Below are 16253 nucleotides of genomic sequence, written 5' to 3'. Positions count from 1 at the left end.
CAACAGTTAACTTTGTAAAATTAAACATAGCTAAAATGGGCAACATTAATAATTATAACTAAAACATATCAAACAAAACAGCAAAGTTACTAATGGAACACTGCATGTGATCAAATTTGCCTAAAATATCTGCTAAAATACCGTACTTGTGAAGAAAACGCAGAGCTGTTTCCAATGCAGGCCATAGTCACAGAAGGCAACAGAAAAAGGGGGCGGAGCTGGTTGCTATGGTAACCACCAACCAAATCAACGATAAATGACTGGAGAAACAACTTGTTGTCTAGACAAAATGAATTCAAAGAATAAATAAACACTTTTTGACAAACTTCACATCAGGTAAGAATAGCACTAATTTAATATATTTCTACTCAAAAGTAAAAGGTAGCCAGAAATTACTCTGGCTAAAAGTACTTTGGCCAAGTACTTTTTTACTTCGTAAAGTAAAAAAAGTCTGCTCGAGTACTGAGTAACTGATCAAATTTAATATTTAAAAAGTACATCACCAGCTAGATTAAAATGTAAAGTTAAGTGGAAGTTTTGGTATTTTAAGGATGACAATAATTCATATAAAAACATAAAATCAGTTTCTTTTGATAAAAAACTTATGAAACTTTAACAAAAACTGCAGGTCTGTGTCTGGTGAATCTTTGGTTAAAACATGTTTGCTTTTCATTCAGTGGTAGAGAATCCAGAAAGTTTACTCAAGTAAGACCAGCGAAACTTAAAATGAAGTACATCATAGTAAAAATACTCCTAAAAGTAATTATTAACCAGAACTTGTACTTCGCTTAGCTCTGGTGGAAAAATCAACTCACTGTTGGGTTCTTTGTGTGGCCATTATTACATTTCTTTATTATTTTGTACTCTGATGAAAAATGTTTGTAGGGACAGTCATTTATGGAAAGAAATCATAACTCATAATCATCATCATAATCAAATTATAGCTAGTGATTTATTAACTTAATTACACAAAGTGTTTGTGAGGAAACAGCAATTACTACAAGCAAGAAGAAAACAAAACATGGTTGGTACAAATGAAAAAGATGGGAATCCATTTTGGACCTGACGTGTATGTTTGTGTTAGATTTCTCTATTTTGCTACTATTAAACTGATATAAATCATTTCATGGCTATTGAATTGCGTATTACTTTCAGCACTGCAGAGAATTAGGTGGAAATATCACTTTACACAAATCAGATATATTGTTATTTTAAGGAGTTGAAAGCGTTTTGTTCAGCCTGCTGGAAGTGATCAGGCCTCCCGCTGCTGTGGGAACTTTTTGTAGATCTTGGGTCTTTCCCAAAATTCAAATTCGGCTTGTAATTTGTGGTTGGGAATGGAGCGCGTGTGTGTGCACAGGGGGTTGGAGTGAGCTTGAACGGAGAGCATCCTGTACTGTGGATTCTCTTCCACACTCACAAATATATAAATACTTGGGCTATGAACCCACGCGGCACATGCACATAAATACATGGGTCCGCATCGGGCAGCGAGTTGTGAGTGACGGCTGATCAGAGAGCGGTTTGGTCCATCTGTGTTTGCGGAAAATAAAACTTGGCTTTTCATCACAGCAAGAAGCTGTTTAAAGAAATAATAATAACTGGAAAGGAGATTGTTAGTCTGGAGTTTTAAGTGGTTTGGCCTGTAAGCTTTTTCATTTCTCAAACTGCAAAAACACAAAATCTTAACAAGTACTTTTAGTCTAGTTTATAGTTTGAATATCTTAGTACACTTGGAAACAAAAAAGACAAAAACGTTACAAGTAACATTTTAGCAAGATATAGCAGAGTAAAATTAATGTTTTACATGTTTTTGTGCTTCCATTTGGTTTTGTACTTTTTCTAAAAACAGCTCAAGTGCTTAAAAAACACCCAGCTGTTATTTGACTTCAAATCAATGTTTCTAGATGTCTGGAAATGAGTCATTTCAAAAACTTCTGAAATGTAATTTCACAAATAAGCAGGCACAGCCCCGTTACCTAGCAACCCAAGCAAAGCCCAGCCCGTTACCTAGCAACCTCAGTAAAGCCCAGCTTGTCACCTAGCAACCCAAGTGGAGCTCTAGCACATTTGGTCAGCTGGTTTTACTTCTGTAAGTAACTTTTCAGCAAGACATAGGAACTTGTTTTAATATTGACAAATAATATTAGTTCTACTGGCAGATTATTTCACTTATAATAAACAAAAACAATAAATAATCTCAATAAAGAATAAAAAAAACCCAGATTGACAGCAAGACTTAAAGTTAATTTAGAGTCCAATTCAGGCTGGAAAAATCATTTGTCAAAACACATACACCACAAAAACATGAGTATTTTTAAATGGTTTCTATTGGAAATATATCAGTACATTTGATAAAAATGACTAAAATAACTTACAAGTAACTTTTAATTAAGATATAGAAGTTTATAGGTAAATAATTCCTTACTATTGATTAAAAAGTTCTAGTTCCACTGGCAAATTATTTCAATTTTAACATGGCAAAAATATTGTTATAATCTGCCAGTGGAATAAATTTTAAGTGATTGTTGACCTAAAACAAGCTTCTTTACTTTGCTGAAAAGCTACCTGTAAGTTAGTTTTGTCTCATTTCAGGTGTACTAAGATATTTGCACTGCAAACTAGACCAAAAATACTTGGCAAGATTTGGTCTCCATACACTGCGATTAAAAGTTCACTCATCTTTTTGCTGCTTTTCTTCCATTTTACTGGGGGAGGTGAGCTTTATCGGGGGAGGGGTACGAGGACTGTCCCTTTCTTTTTCAGCCTCCTCCCCGTTTGACCAAAGGTCTATTGAAAAGCAATTGCACAATGTGTTGCTGTGGGCAAAGAGGAGGAGGAGGAGAAGGAGGAGGAGGGATCCTGCATTTGGCTTGGCAGCGGCTCAAAGCTGCAGCAGAGGCGGCGGAGCTCCTCTCGCCTTTCACCTCCTCTCTGGTCCAGAGTGGGTGGGGAGACGCTGAGGGACCCGGTTCTTCTAGTCCAGGCAACCAGAGACCTGCTGGTCCCAGCGTAGCAGCAGCTCTCCCTGCACCCTGAGAAACCGTCTGGGATTCTTTGGATTCTTGGGGTTTCTTCCCACTCCGGTTCTGTTGGGCTAAAGTTAGTCCTGATGTGACCCATCCGGACCCGACGGGTCCGTCGGCCGTCCTGCTACATGTGAGGCAGGTGTATGAAGCACCATGAGTTTGATGCTGTGCCGCTGGGAGCAGAACAATTTCACCATGAAACTGGTAGGTGGGTCACGTCCAGGGTCAAGTACCAGCTGGGATTTGGGAAATTATCAGCTTTACGTGTTTCTCTGGTGTCAAAATGTGTAAAAATGTGACAGAATGGAAGCTCTGTTTGCTAAAAGTCACTTTAGACGTTCTTGAATTGAGGATGGTTATTTCTACAGAGGTTGATTAGAGTCGCTTAAAAAAAAGAATTCCGACTTTGACATTTTTTGCAGAATATTTACTTTTTTCTGCAGATTTTTTGAATTTTCTTCTCACAATCCTAACTTTAATAACAGAATTCTGACTTTTTTCTGAAAATTCAGACTTTTTTTTCACAGAATTTAGATTTTTTTCTGACTTCGAACTTTTTTTTGCTTAATTTTGACTTTTTTTTTCAGAATTCTTACTTAATTCAACTTGTTTCTCGGAATTCTAAAATATTCTTCACCAAATTCTGATGTTTCCTATCACAATTCTGACTCTCAGAATTTTGACTTCAATTTCACAAAATAAATCTGATTTTTCTTCTCAGTTCTGAGTTCAGTCTCTGAATTCTGACTGTTTTTTCACAGAAGGCTGAATTCAGTCACATTTTTTCTCAAAATGTTGGCATTTTTCTTAGAATTCTGACTTTTCTTCTAACAATCCTGACTTTAATAACAAAATCCTCACTTTAATCGACTTTTTTCTCACATAGGGTCACAACTTTCTCTTTTTTGCAGAATTTAGTTTATTTTTCTGCAGAATTCTTAGTTTTTTTCTCAGAATTCTGAATTTTTTTTCACAATTCTGATTTCAATCTCAGAATTCTGGCTTTTACTTCGTCTTTTGAAGAATTCACATCTACATTTTCTGAGATTAAAATCAGAATCCTGAGAAAAAAGTCAGTAATTTTCAAGTCAGAATTTCTGAGATTCAAGTCAAAATTCCCTTCATTTAGTGGCTCTAAGTCGTTTCTGTATATTTCTATGTTGATGTATTTTTTATGGGGCTTGTCTCGTCAGGCTGTAACAATGCAGCAGCTTCGGTGTTGGGTTACTAGAAGGCTGCGGATTAGCAAAGGGTTTAATATAAAGGGAAATGCTCTGTGGTTTCCCCTCACCTGATTCCGTCTTTCACTTTGATGTCTGCTTGGAAAGTTACAATCGGGTCAATTACCCCTTTAGAGTTCTGCAGCACATGCGTGCACAAGTCTATTTTCCTTTGAAGCATTAGCAAGGCATCATTCTTTTACTTTGCTTTGTGCATTGTTGCACAAACTGACTGTTCAGGGCAATATGGTGCTGCAGAGGTGGTAAATATTCAGCAGAGTCTGGGATTCTGAGATAAAATACAAAGCAGGTCAGCTGCAGAAAAGACATGTGGAGAAAAGAAATGGAAAATCAAACCTTTATAAAGATTTCAGAGGTGATAGCATTAAAAGCAGCAGCTTTATTAAAAGTCATTTTATTCAGTAAGCGCCCTGTTGAGGCTCTTTTTCTGCTTCTCCTTTTCTTATCTGCATCTCTTCTGGTGCAGAGAGGAAGGGAAGGCAGTGGAGGTTCTTAGATGGGTTGATAAGAAAGCTAGCTTAATTACACAGCTAACCCCCACACACACCGGCTGACAACACACCTCTAGGTCAGTGTGTGTGTGAGCAACAAAAAAATAAGTGGAACTGACAACATAAGCATGAAAACATCAGCACATTTAGAAGATTAAAATGACCCGCCGTCTGTGTTATGAAGTGCCGTCGATGTCGGTAATCTATTCCGTTCGATTGATTATTTGACCGTCATGGTTGTCATGTCAACAAATGACCTGCGGTCCATAAATCAAAATTGTTGTGCCACTTGCAGAGGGAAGGCCTTTGGTCCATTTTAAAGCTGATTGTATTACATTTTTCATCATATAAATGTGTCAAACTTGTTTGTATTTTGTAATTGTTGAAATGTTGTTAAAACCTTGAGCTTATCGTAGCTCTTGACCCTCCTGGCTTACGGCTAAGCCTCGGGGACAAATGGAAACTAGTGTGGTTGTGTTTTAACATGGACTCTGAAACCGCTAACCATTCAGAACTTTGAAAAAGCTCCTTCTGGTACTTTTTATGGAAATAAATCATGAGATTTAAATGTGATGTTGAAAAATAACCTACGTTTTTACTCAATTATTATTTTTTGTTGTCTGGTGATAAATAATGTTTCTCGTGTGCTTTGATACTCGTATACCTGTACATGTTAATGGACAGATAATTAAGCCATAAATCCTCAACATTTCTGTCCAACTTTTATATATAAACAAACAACAACAGCCCAGATTAATCAAATGATAAATCTGAGTACTTAATGATTAGAAAAATAATTTTTAAACAAGTTTTTCTTGTATTTTAGATACCAATGAGCTGATTTAACTGTAAAAGTCTCGAAATGGGCTAACAAAAGGAGAAGTTTATCCTGGCTAATTGTTAAAAATATTGTTAGAAATAACATTGCACTGCAAAAACACAAAATCTTACCAAGTAATTTTGTCTATTTTCTAGTGCAAATATCTTAGTACACTTAAAATAAGACAAAATAAACTTACAAGTAACTTTTCAGAAAAATATAGGAGCTTGTTTTAAGTAAATAATTCTTTAATGTTGATGAAAAAGTTCCAGTTTCTCTTCACTTATAAGTTTGGAAAAATGTCTTGTTATAAGTGAATTTATCTGCCAGTGGAATGAGAAGATTTTTCATCAATATTAGGAAATTATTGCCTTAAAACTCCAATATAAAAGCCTTAAAAGCTACTTGTGAGTTAGTTTAGTCGTATTTCAAGTGCACTAAGATATTTGCACTGAAGACCAGAGCAGAAATTCTTTGTCAGATTGTGTGTTGTTGCAGGGATATGAATATTCCCATCAGATGTCAGGAGCTCATACTCCCTCCCATCGCTCTGGCTTACTAGCATCTGACTTTGTTTCCCATGCTCCACCAGCCGCGTTAAGGCCAAGTTGTTTGGTCTGCCTTGTGCCTCACAAGGCTTCTCTAAACCACATGTTTTATGCGCCAAACGAAGTACAAGCAGGGACATGAGGGCTTATTTAGAGCTGGCCTGGGTCGGCTCCCTGCGGGCTGAAGCCACTTTAGAGGCCTGCGCCGGTTGGCAGGCAGGGAGGGTTACCGACTTCGGTTGGTGCTGCTGCTCGATCGGCTCTAAACTGATGATAAAACTCTAATAATCCATATGACAAAAGATTGTTTGGATCCTGTATTTAGTCAGTGGCTATATTTAAAATCCCATTCATTCACACTTCTTATGCTTGGCTATCTCGATGGATCTTCAACAGAGTTGGGTGGTAACTATGTTTACTCAATTACATTTATTTAAGTAACTTTCTGGAAAGAATGAACTTTTAGGAGTATTTCTACCAAGTTGTACTTTTTATTTTTACTCGAGTCATTTTATTATGACTAAGATAAAGACTCAGAAACACACCTGCAGTTTTTGTTACAGTTTCATAATTTTTTTTATTGAAAGAAACTGATTTGTAAAAAATTTATTTTGATATTTGTTGTTACTTTTATGAATTATTGACATTTTTGTCCTTAAAATGCCTAACATTTCCACTTAAGTTTACATTTTGGTCTGTCTGATGATTTGTAAATATTAAATTATTGATAATTTGATCAGTTACTCAGTACTTGCACAGATTTTTTGTCAAATTTCTCCTGCTAGTGCTAGACTCTCACGTTTGTTTTGGTAGTATTTACCCAGAATGCCTTGCTTTGTAGTCCACTTCCTGGCTTTGGAGTGCTTTTTGTTCACATATGCATTCAAACTGCGCCAGAGTTCACTTCAACCGAACCGAGGCAGAGGTTTTTAAGCGGACCAGAGTTAGTTTACGTATTCACACCTCCACAAACTGGATTTTCTAGACAACAAACAAAATTTTGATCAAATCGAACTGAACAGTTGCTGACATGAACGAGGTGGAGGTGGCGATAAGCTGAACAGGAAAAGGCCCACAAATCAAATTCTGCTCAACGCCCTGTAAATCTCTGGGCCGGCCCTGGATGAAGTGGTTTTTAAATCAGTTTTCTGCTCTTTCATGTTGGGTTCTTGTTCCTTCTTAATGCATTGCTGCACGGCTCTAATGGTGATCCATTTATTCAAACCCGATGTCAATGTGAACGTTTGCATGTATTTAAATAAAATTGCAGATTTTTGGTAAATATACATAGAAAAAGGGGGAAATTTGGCGGTTCAAATCCAAAAATATGAATGAAATGGCAGCAGATTGTGGTCCTCTGGCGCGTCAGGAGACATCTGTTCATATCTACCTCTGCTTACGAAGAGCCGCAGCCACTCACTGTATGTCTTTTTTAGATTATTGTGTTAGTGACTCCATCAGTCCATCCATCATTCTCCCAGCAGCCATCTGCTGGACGGCCCAGCTTGGGTCAGAGGGGATGTGTCGCCACATGTCACCCTGAGCTCACGGCAGCATGGAGACATGCTGACTCCTTATTGATGAAAGTGAGCAGATGGAGGGGTCAATAACCAAATATGCTCTGTGATATTCCTAAAGAGCCTTCAGGTTGTGAAATGCTCATCCTTCATCTTCGGAAGACAAAAGAATAAAACAAATGTTGCCGAAAGGCATCAAAGCAGTCAGGAAAACTTTATATATATATATATATATATATATATATATATATATAGTTTCTTCTGTCAAAACTGAACTCAAACTTATTATTTTTTTAAATTTGTATTCTTGTGTGCTTACAAATGAATCGTTCTAGCTAGCTTCAACTCACTGAATCTATCTATCAATAGCTAGCTAGCTACCTTCAACTTGCTGAATTAATCTGTAATTAGCAAACTAGGTAGCCTCGTATCGTTGACTTTAATGTTACAATTCTGACTTTTAATTAAGTTAAATCAGTATATTTTTTTAAGTGTCTCTAATCCTCTTCTGTGGAAAGGCATCATTTAAACCGAATAATAATAATAATATAAAAACTATGCCCCAACATAAACGTCGCCATTTCTGCATGCTTTGTGTCTGTACCTGGAGAGGAACCAAGTCTGGGTCGGCTACTTGACTCAGACTGAATGACACTCAGAGAGGCGGCAGCGGCGGCGGGTGGGCAGGGGGCCGTAACAGTGTCAGGATGTCTGAGGCTTCGCCGAGCGTCTGAAAAGGGGCGGGGGGCAGATAAAGAGAAGCCTTCCTGTAAAGAGGTAAATCATGTCATGTTCCAACCGGCAGCAGCCCGTAAAGACGCTGCGACGGAGATAAGGCAGTCAGGGGCAAGTGGCCACTAAACCGCTTCTGTTCGCTCAGACTGCTCTCATCTTCTCAGGAATGTCTAGCTGTTTGTTTGGGTCTGTCAGTAATCTTCATCTCGGTGACGACCTCGCATGGCGCTCTATTGCGGCCTCAAGGTGCCGCCCAGGAGCAACAGCCGCTTCTCCTGTGAAAACTACAAAGTGGTAAGAAATCAGGAAGAAACATGGAAAATACGGCAAACATCAAATCATTTCTGATTTGCTTGTAGAATAATCAGACAGCCTGTAGGAAAAGGTGTTAATAAGGACCATAATCACTGCTGGGAGCAATGATTTGAACAGACTTAAACGCATATAGGAGGAAAGGTCAGCTTGAAATAGACTTGTCAAGAGTAGAACCAGATCTGCAGAAGCTGTTTGGATTTATTATAGCAGCTTCACACAGCAGAAGGTACTTTGCAACTCTGACACACAAAATCCTACCAAGTGTTTTTGGTCCAATACATTCAATAAAACTCCAGAAATCTTTTCAGCAAGGTACAGATACCTGTTTTAAATTAATTCCTTAATACTGATAAAAAAAAGAACTGAAAAAGGTAAATTATTTCACTTATAACACGACATTCTCCATGTTAGGAGTGAAATATTCTACCAGTAAGATTAATTTAATCAGTATTAAGGAATTATTTACTTTCAACAAGCTCCTGTATCTTTGCTGTAAAGTTATTTGTAAATTAGTTTTGTCTTTTGTACTTGAAAAATGCTTGGTAAGATTTTGTGTTTTTGTAGTGTAGCATGCTAAATAGCCACATTGCTAATGCTTTGGTGCTTTGGTAACAAATGTTGGCAAAAGGCATCACAGAAGTCAGGTTATATTATTTCTTCCATAAGAACTGAACTGAACTAAATTGTAATTACTTATTATTTAAATTTATGTTACTGTTGCGTGCTGTGCTGGGACAAACAAATTATTCACTGAATCTGTCGAGCTAATTTCAATTTGCTGAATCTATCTGGCTAACTAACTTAAACCCACTGAATCTATCTATAGAAAGCTAGCTAGCATAATCTATGTATAGACAGCTAACATGGTAGTTTCAATTTGCTGGATCCATCGGTATAGATAACTAGGTTCAACTTGCTGAATAGCTGGCGACCGAGGTTCAACTCAGTGAATGTATGGATCATTGACCATAGATAGATGGTCAATGATCCACCTATCGACCATCAAGTCGGCTGTAACTTGCTGAATCCATCTATTGAACCTTTGCGCGCGGCGTCCTGCTCTCCAGAACCCCGCCCACTTAGTTACCAAACCCATAAAACACTTTTTCAACTGTAGCAGGAGGCAAACTAGAACTGTGACACCAATCAGGGAAAAACTATTTAAAGAAAATCCAGTGCTTTAATTTCAACCACGCGCCACATGGCTGGTTCTTTGTCACACTGAACAGCTGTCAAATCCCTCAGTTTTTCTAGATTAGCGCTGCTAGTGGGAAAATAATCCAAAGAAACACTAATTTTAACATGAACTTAACTTCACCTTCTTAGAGGATTTTTTATGCCACCTTTTTGAAACTAATCCTGTGTAAACACAGACGATGTAAGAGATTTTTGCACCCCACCTTGGGTATTTATACCTTATTAAAGTTTATGTATTTTTATCCCGGTTCATTACTGAAAGGCATTTAAAGGACCATTTACTCTGCCCATTGAAGTTCAAGCATGTAAACCACAAAGGAGTGACTAAATGTTTCCCATTTTACCATTAAATCAAACCACAACAACGCAAGTCTGTCCATCAAAGTTCAGCTATTATGCTGGTAACTCCGGTCTATTAGAGTTATTATCTTAAGGGTTCAGTTGGCGACGCAAATAACTTTCCAAAAATGAATATGATGCAACGTAAGCTAAAACTAACAAACACAAAAGAACAAAAACTACTTTCAGATGCTACCTTTTGCAAGACATTTTCCAAAAAAACTTTTACAATACCTGAAGTAAAGACATTATGTTTATAAAAGCATTGCTTTGATACAAAAATTCCAAAAAAGCAAAAATCTGCAGGTATAATTTATTCAGTTGTTAAAGGACAGCATGTAAAGGAATCAACCCATGCATAGGCTCCATATTAGTTGAAAATGGTCTTAAAATAGCAATATTATTTCTTGCGATAAATTCTAGGACAATTTATCTTCAAAATCGCTACAAAAGAAGCAATGAGCATTTCTTTTTATAATAGTACCACAAAATATCATAATAAAAATTCCAAGCGCCTAAATCCGTATATCTGGACCATCTGGGAAACCTTTGCTTTCTGATCCAGGATGACTCTGTCAGCTGAAGGGCAGTGTGGCGGCGTGAGGCCCGGCCTGACCAAGCAGAGTGTGCACTGCGGGGATGGCATGCGTCCATCGCCGCCTGTTGTTGTCAGGCTGGTGACTCAGCGAGGCGAGGCGGCAGGCGTGTTGGATCTGCGGCACATTTTGTGGTGTTTGTGTGAAAAGACGATGCAGCTGTCTGGGGGAGTGACTCATCACAGCTTTGAAGAGCTGATGGTTTTAAATGAGAAGCTGCACACAGCTGTCATGTAGAACAGGCCTGTGCACTAAACAAGACGTTTTCATCAGGGGTGGGCGATATGGTCTTTAAGTTTTATCACAATATTTTATGGCACTGTTGTTGTAACAACAAAAGTGACGATAAGAACTATTTATTGCTTCTTTTTTAGGTAAATATATGTGTAGCAAATTTTTCTGGATGATACATTGTCCCAGAAATTATCGCGGTAAACGATAATATTGTCATTTTGAGACCATTTTCAACTAATATAATAATAATAACAATTATGACATATTAATGCAAGTATAGCCACTTAAAGATAAAAAAACTTCAATTTCTAAAGAACATAAAACATTTTAAGCATCCAAAATAAAAAAAAGTGGGTTATAAAGTCTCTGTAAGCAAATTAGCATTTCAGAAAATAATGATCATTCACCTCAGACAGGGAAAAAAGGAAAAAATGGCAGGTAGAACTGGTGAAATTTTAGGTTTTTTAAAAAGTGCAAGCTAATTACCATTTATATGCATTCCTAAAAAGCGTCCAGGGGGCCACACAAAGCTATTCCAAGGGCTGCAAATGGCCCCCTGGCCGCACGTTGGACACCCGTGTCGTAAAGGAAGCCAACTGTCAACAATGTTTTGCTTTGTATTTGATGAGAAAAGGTTGCAGCTGAACGGCTGTTAATAATGCTGATGTATCGTCAGCAGAACAGGATGTTGATGGGCTGGCAGCACAAAGAAGAGTTTTCATAAGGATGAAGGAAGGATCTGGTGTCACTTTGCTTCTCTCTGATGACGGGAATACCCCTGACCCCTACACCAATTATCAGCTCCGAAAAAAGACCCACACTCCCTTGAAGAGGGAGATTTGGGATTACTGGGAGTCTCTGGGAATGGTGGGATTTTCCATATGGAAACAGCATGCCTGTTCAGCTGCCCATCCAGATTAAACATGTTTCTGCTGTGTTGACATATGGAAAGACAGAAGCAGAAAATAGTTGTATTTCAATGTTCAATAATAGACCAGGCTTTAAATACATTAGAATAGTGTCACAGATGGCTACGGAAGATGATTGGTGCCAAAAAAAGAGAAAAGAATTCAGATTTTTTTCTCAAAAGACTTTTGGAAAAATGTGAAAAAAAATCTGCCAAGTACCTTTTGTAAAATGAATACTAAGGGATTATCAACTTAAATAAAACTTATACCTTCTTGAAAAGTTACTTATAAGTTAGTTTTGTCATATTTCAAGTGCACTAAGATATTTGCTCTGGAAATATACTTGGTAAGATTTTGTGTTTTTGCAGTGCAGTAACAAAAGCCACACTGCAAAAATGCAAAATCTTACCAAGTATATTTTTTTTGTCTAGTTTCTTAGTTTGTCTAATTTCAAGTAAACTGACTTAATAGTAAGTTTTTAGCAAGATAAATGAGCTTTTTAAACTTATAACTTATAAAATGTCTTGGAATAAAATCTGCCAGTTGAACTAGTACTTTTTCATCAATTTCAAGAAATTATTGATTTTAAACTTACAAGAAAAGCTATTTGTAAATTAGATTTGTCTTATTTCTGATATTTACACTAGAAACTAGATTAAAATATGTGGTAAGATTTTGTGTTTTTGCAGTGTAAACACAAACCTTCAGTGAGAATAAAGACAGTCTCTAGTGAAACAAGGAGCTATAAAAAAACGGATTAAACTTCATCCTTTCAATTTGCTCTCTCAAAATAAAGGAAGTGCGATCTTCAGGAGCTTTTGTGCGAGCGTGCAGGCTTTCTTTGAAGCAGTTTCGGGGAAGCAAATTGAGGGTTTGGGCTGCAATGAAAGACCGAGGTGAAACGGGTAGCTGTCATTCAACGCACTGAAACCAGAAAACGTGGCTCAAATAACCTGAGAAAACGGATCCATTCCGACTTTAAGTGAAAAATAAAGAGAAAAACAACGAGACGATTCAACAGCTGGACTACTAAGATCTCTGTTTATGTAAAATACACAATATAGTGTAAAAAATATACCTCTTATAACAACTAAATATAAGTTTATCAAATCTCTAACAGTTTTAGCATCTACACTGCAAAATCAACATCTTACCAAGTATTTTTAGTCTAGTTTCTTATGCAAATCTTTTAGTAGAATTAAAACAAGGCAAAACTAACTGACAAGCAACATTTCAGCAAGACATAATTCCTTAATATTCATAAAAATGTAGTTCGACTGTTAGATTTTTTTGTTCAAATAATTTTCCAATGTTATAAGTTTTAAAATTTGCCCCAAGTGTAACTTGTAAGATTTAGACTAAACTGAGACATTTTCAATACAAACTGGAAATAAGATACTTTGTAAGATTCTTTGTTTTTGCAGTGTAAAGATTAATAATTACTCAACGTCTTGTTGTTAATTTAAAACTACACTGCAAAAACACAAAATTGGAGTATTTTTCTTCTAGTTCCTAGAGCAAATATCTTAGTTGTACTAAGTTATACTTCAGTAAGATATACAAGAGTTTAAAAGTCAATAATTCCTTAATGTTGATAAAAACATACCTTTTCCATTTCACTTATAAAATGGAAATATTTCTTCTTATAAATGAAATAATCTCAGTGGACTATTACTTTTTCATAAATTTTAAGGACTTATTTACTCAAAACAAGCTCCTCTTTCTTGTTAAAAAAGGGTAAGTTAGTTTTGTTTTAAAGTATTCTGAGATATTTGCACTAAAGCTAGATCAAAAATACTTGGTAAGGTTTTGTGATTTTGCAGTGTAGGTATTATTTAAAGGTTTCTCTGAAGCTTCTTGTATTTAATTTGATGTTGTCTCTCTAATAAACCGTTTGCATGCTAGCATGAGTTGGTGTTTGAGCGCTAGTCTTTGAAGTTTGAACACCTGCTGTAAACCGACATGACGAGCAGTGATTCATCCTATTTTTTAGTGTTTCAGCAGAAAAAGCCCCGAGTGTGTTTACAGTGCAAACACAAAGAACCAGAGGTCGCCATCATGTCAAACCCTAAATGCTGCTTTGCTTTTTTTAACCACAACACTAGGCGTCTTGTCCAGATTAACAGATGTTCTTCAGTTTCACAACCAGAAAAAAAAAAAAAAATCCGGCTCTTTTTCTTTTGAGTGGAGAAAGTTTGCACGTTTTAGGAGAAAAAAAACAAATATTGTGTCTTGTTCAGGGGAGCAGCTTCTGTTTTTTTATGTTGCTGGTTTGCTGCCCTGTAATTTGCAGTCATGACTTCCCTCTTTTGAGATTCTCTCAAACGTAACCAGACACCACCGCCGTGCTTACAACTTGACAGTGTTTAGGTTTCTTTACAACGGTTATAACTTTGTCTTTTGGCACCTTAAGGTTTGTTTTTTCAAAAACAAAACTTTATCAAGTACTTTCTGTTTATGTGTTTTCATGTCTTTTACCAATTGCACTTCCAACTTGCTGTCAAAAACATGACCCGTTTTTGACAGATTTTGATCTTTGGGAAAAATGTGCTGCAAGTTTTTCATAGAGGCATTTTATGTTTGTGCATTAAAGCATTATGTTCCCAAACTGTATCCTATTCGTATTAAGCTCTAAAACTTAGTTTATGTATTTTACTGATCAGATCCATACATAAAAGGATAAGAGCCACCATAAAAAAAAACAAAAAAAAAACTTTTTTCCTCAGAATTCTGACTTTCATCCTGGAATTCTGCCTTTGAATTCCAGGATGGATTCAAAGTCAATTATTTTAGTCAACTCTAAAAGAATTGACTTTTTTAGAGTCAATTCTAACTCTAAAAAGAGTCAGAATTGACTCTTTTTTTAAAGAGTTTTGAGAGATTGACTCTCCTTTTCAAAATTCTGACTTTGATCTCAAAATTCTAACTTTGTTTTTTAAAGTTCTGACTATTTTCTCAGAATTTTGATTCCCCCCCCTCAGAATTCTGACTTTATTTCAGAATTCTAACTTTAATTTTCTCGGACTAAAGTCTGGTTAATTTTACAAAAATAAACTTAACTAAAGGCCTGTGCTTGTAGTAAAACTGTTTCCTTCATGAGACATTTTCCAGTAAAAATCAACTCTTTTTTATTCCCATAACTGACATTTCTCCCAGCAGATATCAGCAAATGGTGAATGATAAAAATAAGATGTCAAACAGAGGGAGATGAGCTGCCACACATTTTGAATCCCTGCAGAGAGGATCTGAAGCGACTACAGATCCATGAATTGTCCATTTCTCAAATATAACTCCTTTATGAAGACTTGGATCGCTTCTCAACCTTCCTGCCCTCTTTTTATTCACTCAGAAATAGAAACTCGATCGTCCCGTTGTGAGTTTAAGGGAGGACAGGCGTGAGTTTGGTAACTAATTATGAAGGAAGCCATTCAGATTATTCAGATGCTTGCTCTGCTCCCCCCTCCAGGCAGTGAAGGGTCTTTTCTGTCCCCAGAGGGTGATGTCAGCACGGCCCATAGAAAACAGCCGCCGTGTGCTCAGAGATGAATGCCCCGGCTGAGCACAATGGCCCCAATTTGAATACCACGCGGATACACTCCGGATCGGAGCTGCAACAAAAGAACCAGGGGCCGCTCCGGTCCCGTTTAACCATGCTGTTATTTCTGTAGCCGTGAATTTGCAACAACCGTTTATGCCTTTTGTTGGTGTTCAAGTGTCTTTGCAGAGTTTTGAAACACTGACCTCTGGATTTTTGGGACCGAATTTTGTTTTGGTGGGTCCAGAAAGTGACGGGCGTTTTGTGTGTTTCTGGATGCAGATCTACACGGACTGGGCCAACCACTACCTTGCCAAGTCAGGACACAAGCGGCTCATCAAGGACCTGCAGACGGACGTCACGGATGGAGTGCTGCTGGCCGAGATCATACAGGTCGTCGGTAAGTTAACTAATTTAATTACAAAGTTGGCTAATTAAAACCAACACCGTTCAAGTGGCGACGGGAGAAAAATGTGGAGAACGTCACTGGTTTTAGAAGAAGTGGATGGTTTTGAACAAAATAACTTTTATTTTTTTTCACTTCACCATGACGGTTTCTTAAAGTCATTGTATATAAATAGAAAATAAGAGGAAATTGCTGAAAAACACAAAAATCGGTGAGAAAAAACTATTTTTTTTTTTAAAAAAGAGGTGGTTTTTTTAAAAAAAAATACTTTTTATTTTTTTTCACTTCACCATGACGGTTTCTTAAAGTCATTGTATATAAATAGAAAATAAGAGGAAATTG

At 36.9% G+C, this 16253-nt stretch overlaps 1 protein-coding gene across 10 annotated transcripts in view; it reads left to right on the top strand.

The window, feature by feature from the left end:
- nav2a (neuron navigator 2a) overlaps nucleotides 1–16253 on the top strand; it is a 119871-nt gene that overhangs the window by 11786 nt on the left and 91832 nt on the right. For 8 of the 10 annotated variants that reach the window (XM_015042651.1, XM_015042645.1, XM_015042652.1 and 5 more), the window contains exon 2: nucleotides 15788–15905. In XM_015042651.1, coding sequence (XP_014898137.1) covers nucleotides 15788–15905 — 118 coding nt within the window. Of the gene's footprint in view, nucleotides 1–2942; nucleotides 3234–8446; nucleotides 8676–15787; nucleotides 15906–16253 lie in introns of those variants that run through there. The other 2 variants (XM_015042649.1, XM_015042648.1) reach the window with 2 other exon arrangements.

The sequence above is a fragment of the Poecilia latipinna genome, unplaced genomic scaffold (assembly GCF_001443285.1).
Source record: "Poecilia latipinna isolate Pla-1442-1.1 unplaced genomic scaffold, P_latipinna-1.0 Scaffold598, whole genome shotgun sequence".
NCBI classification, from domain to species: domain Eukaryota; kingdom Metazoa; phylum Chordata; class Actinopteri; order Cyprinodontiformes; family Poeciliidae; genus Poecilia; species Poecilia latipinna.
This window is presented reverse-complemented; position numbering and strand designations above follow the sequence as displayed.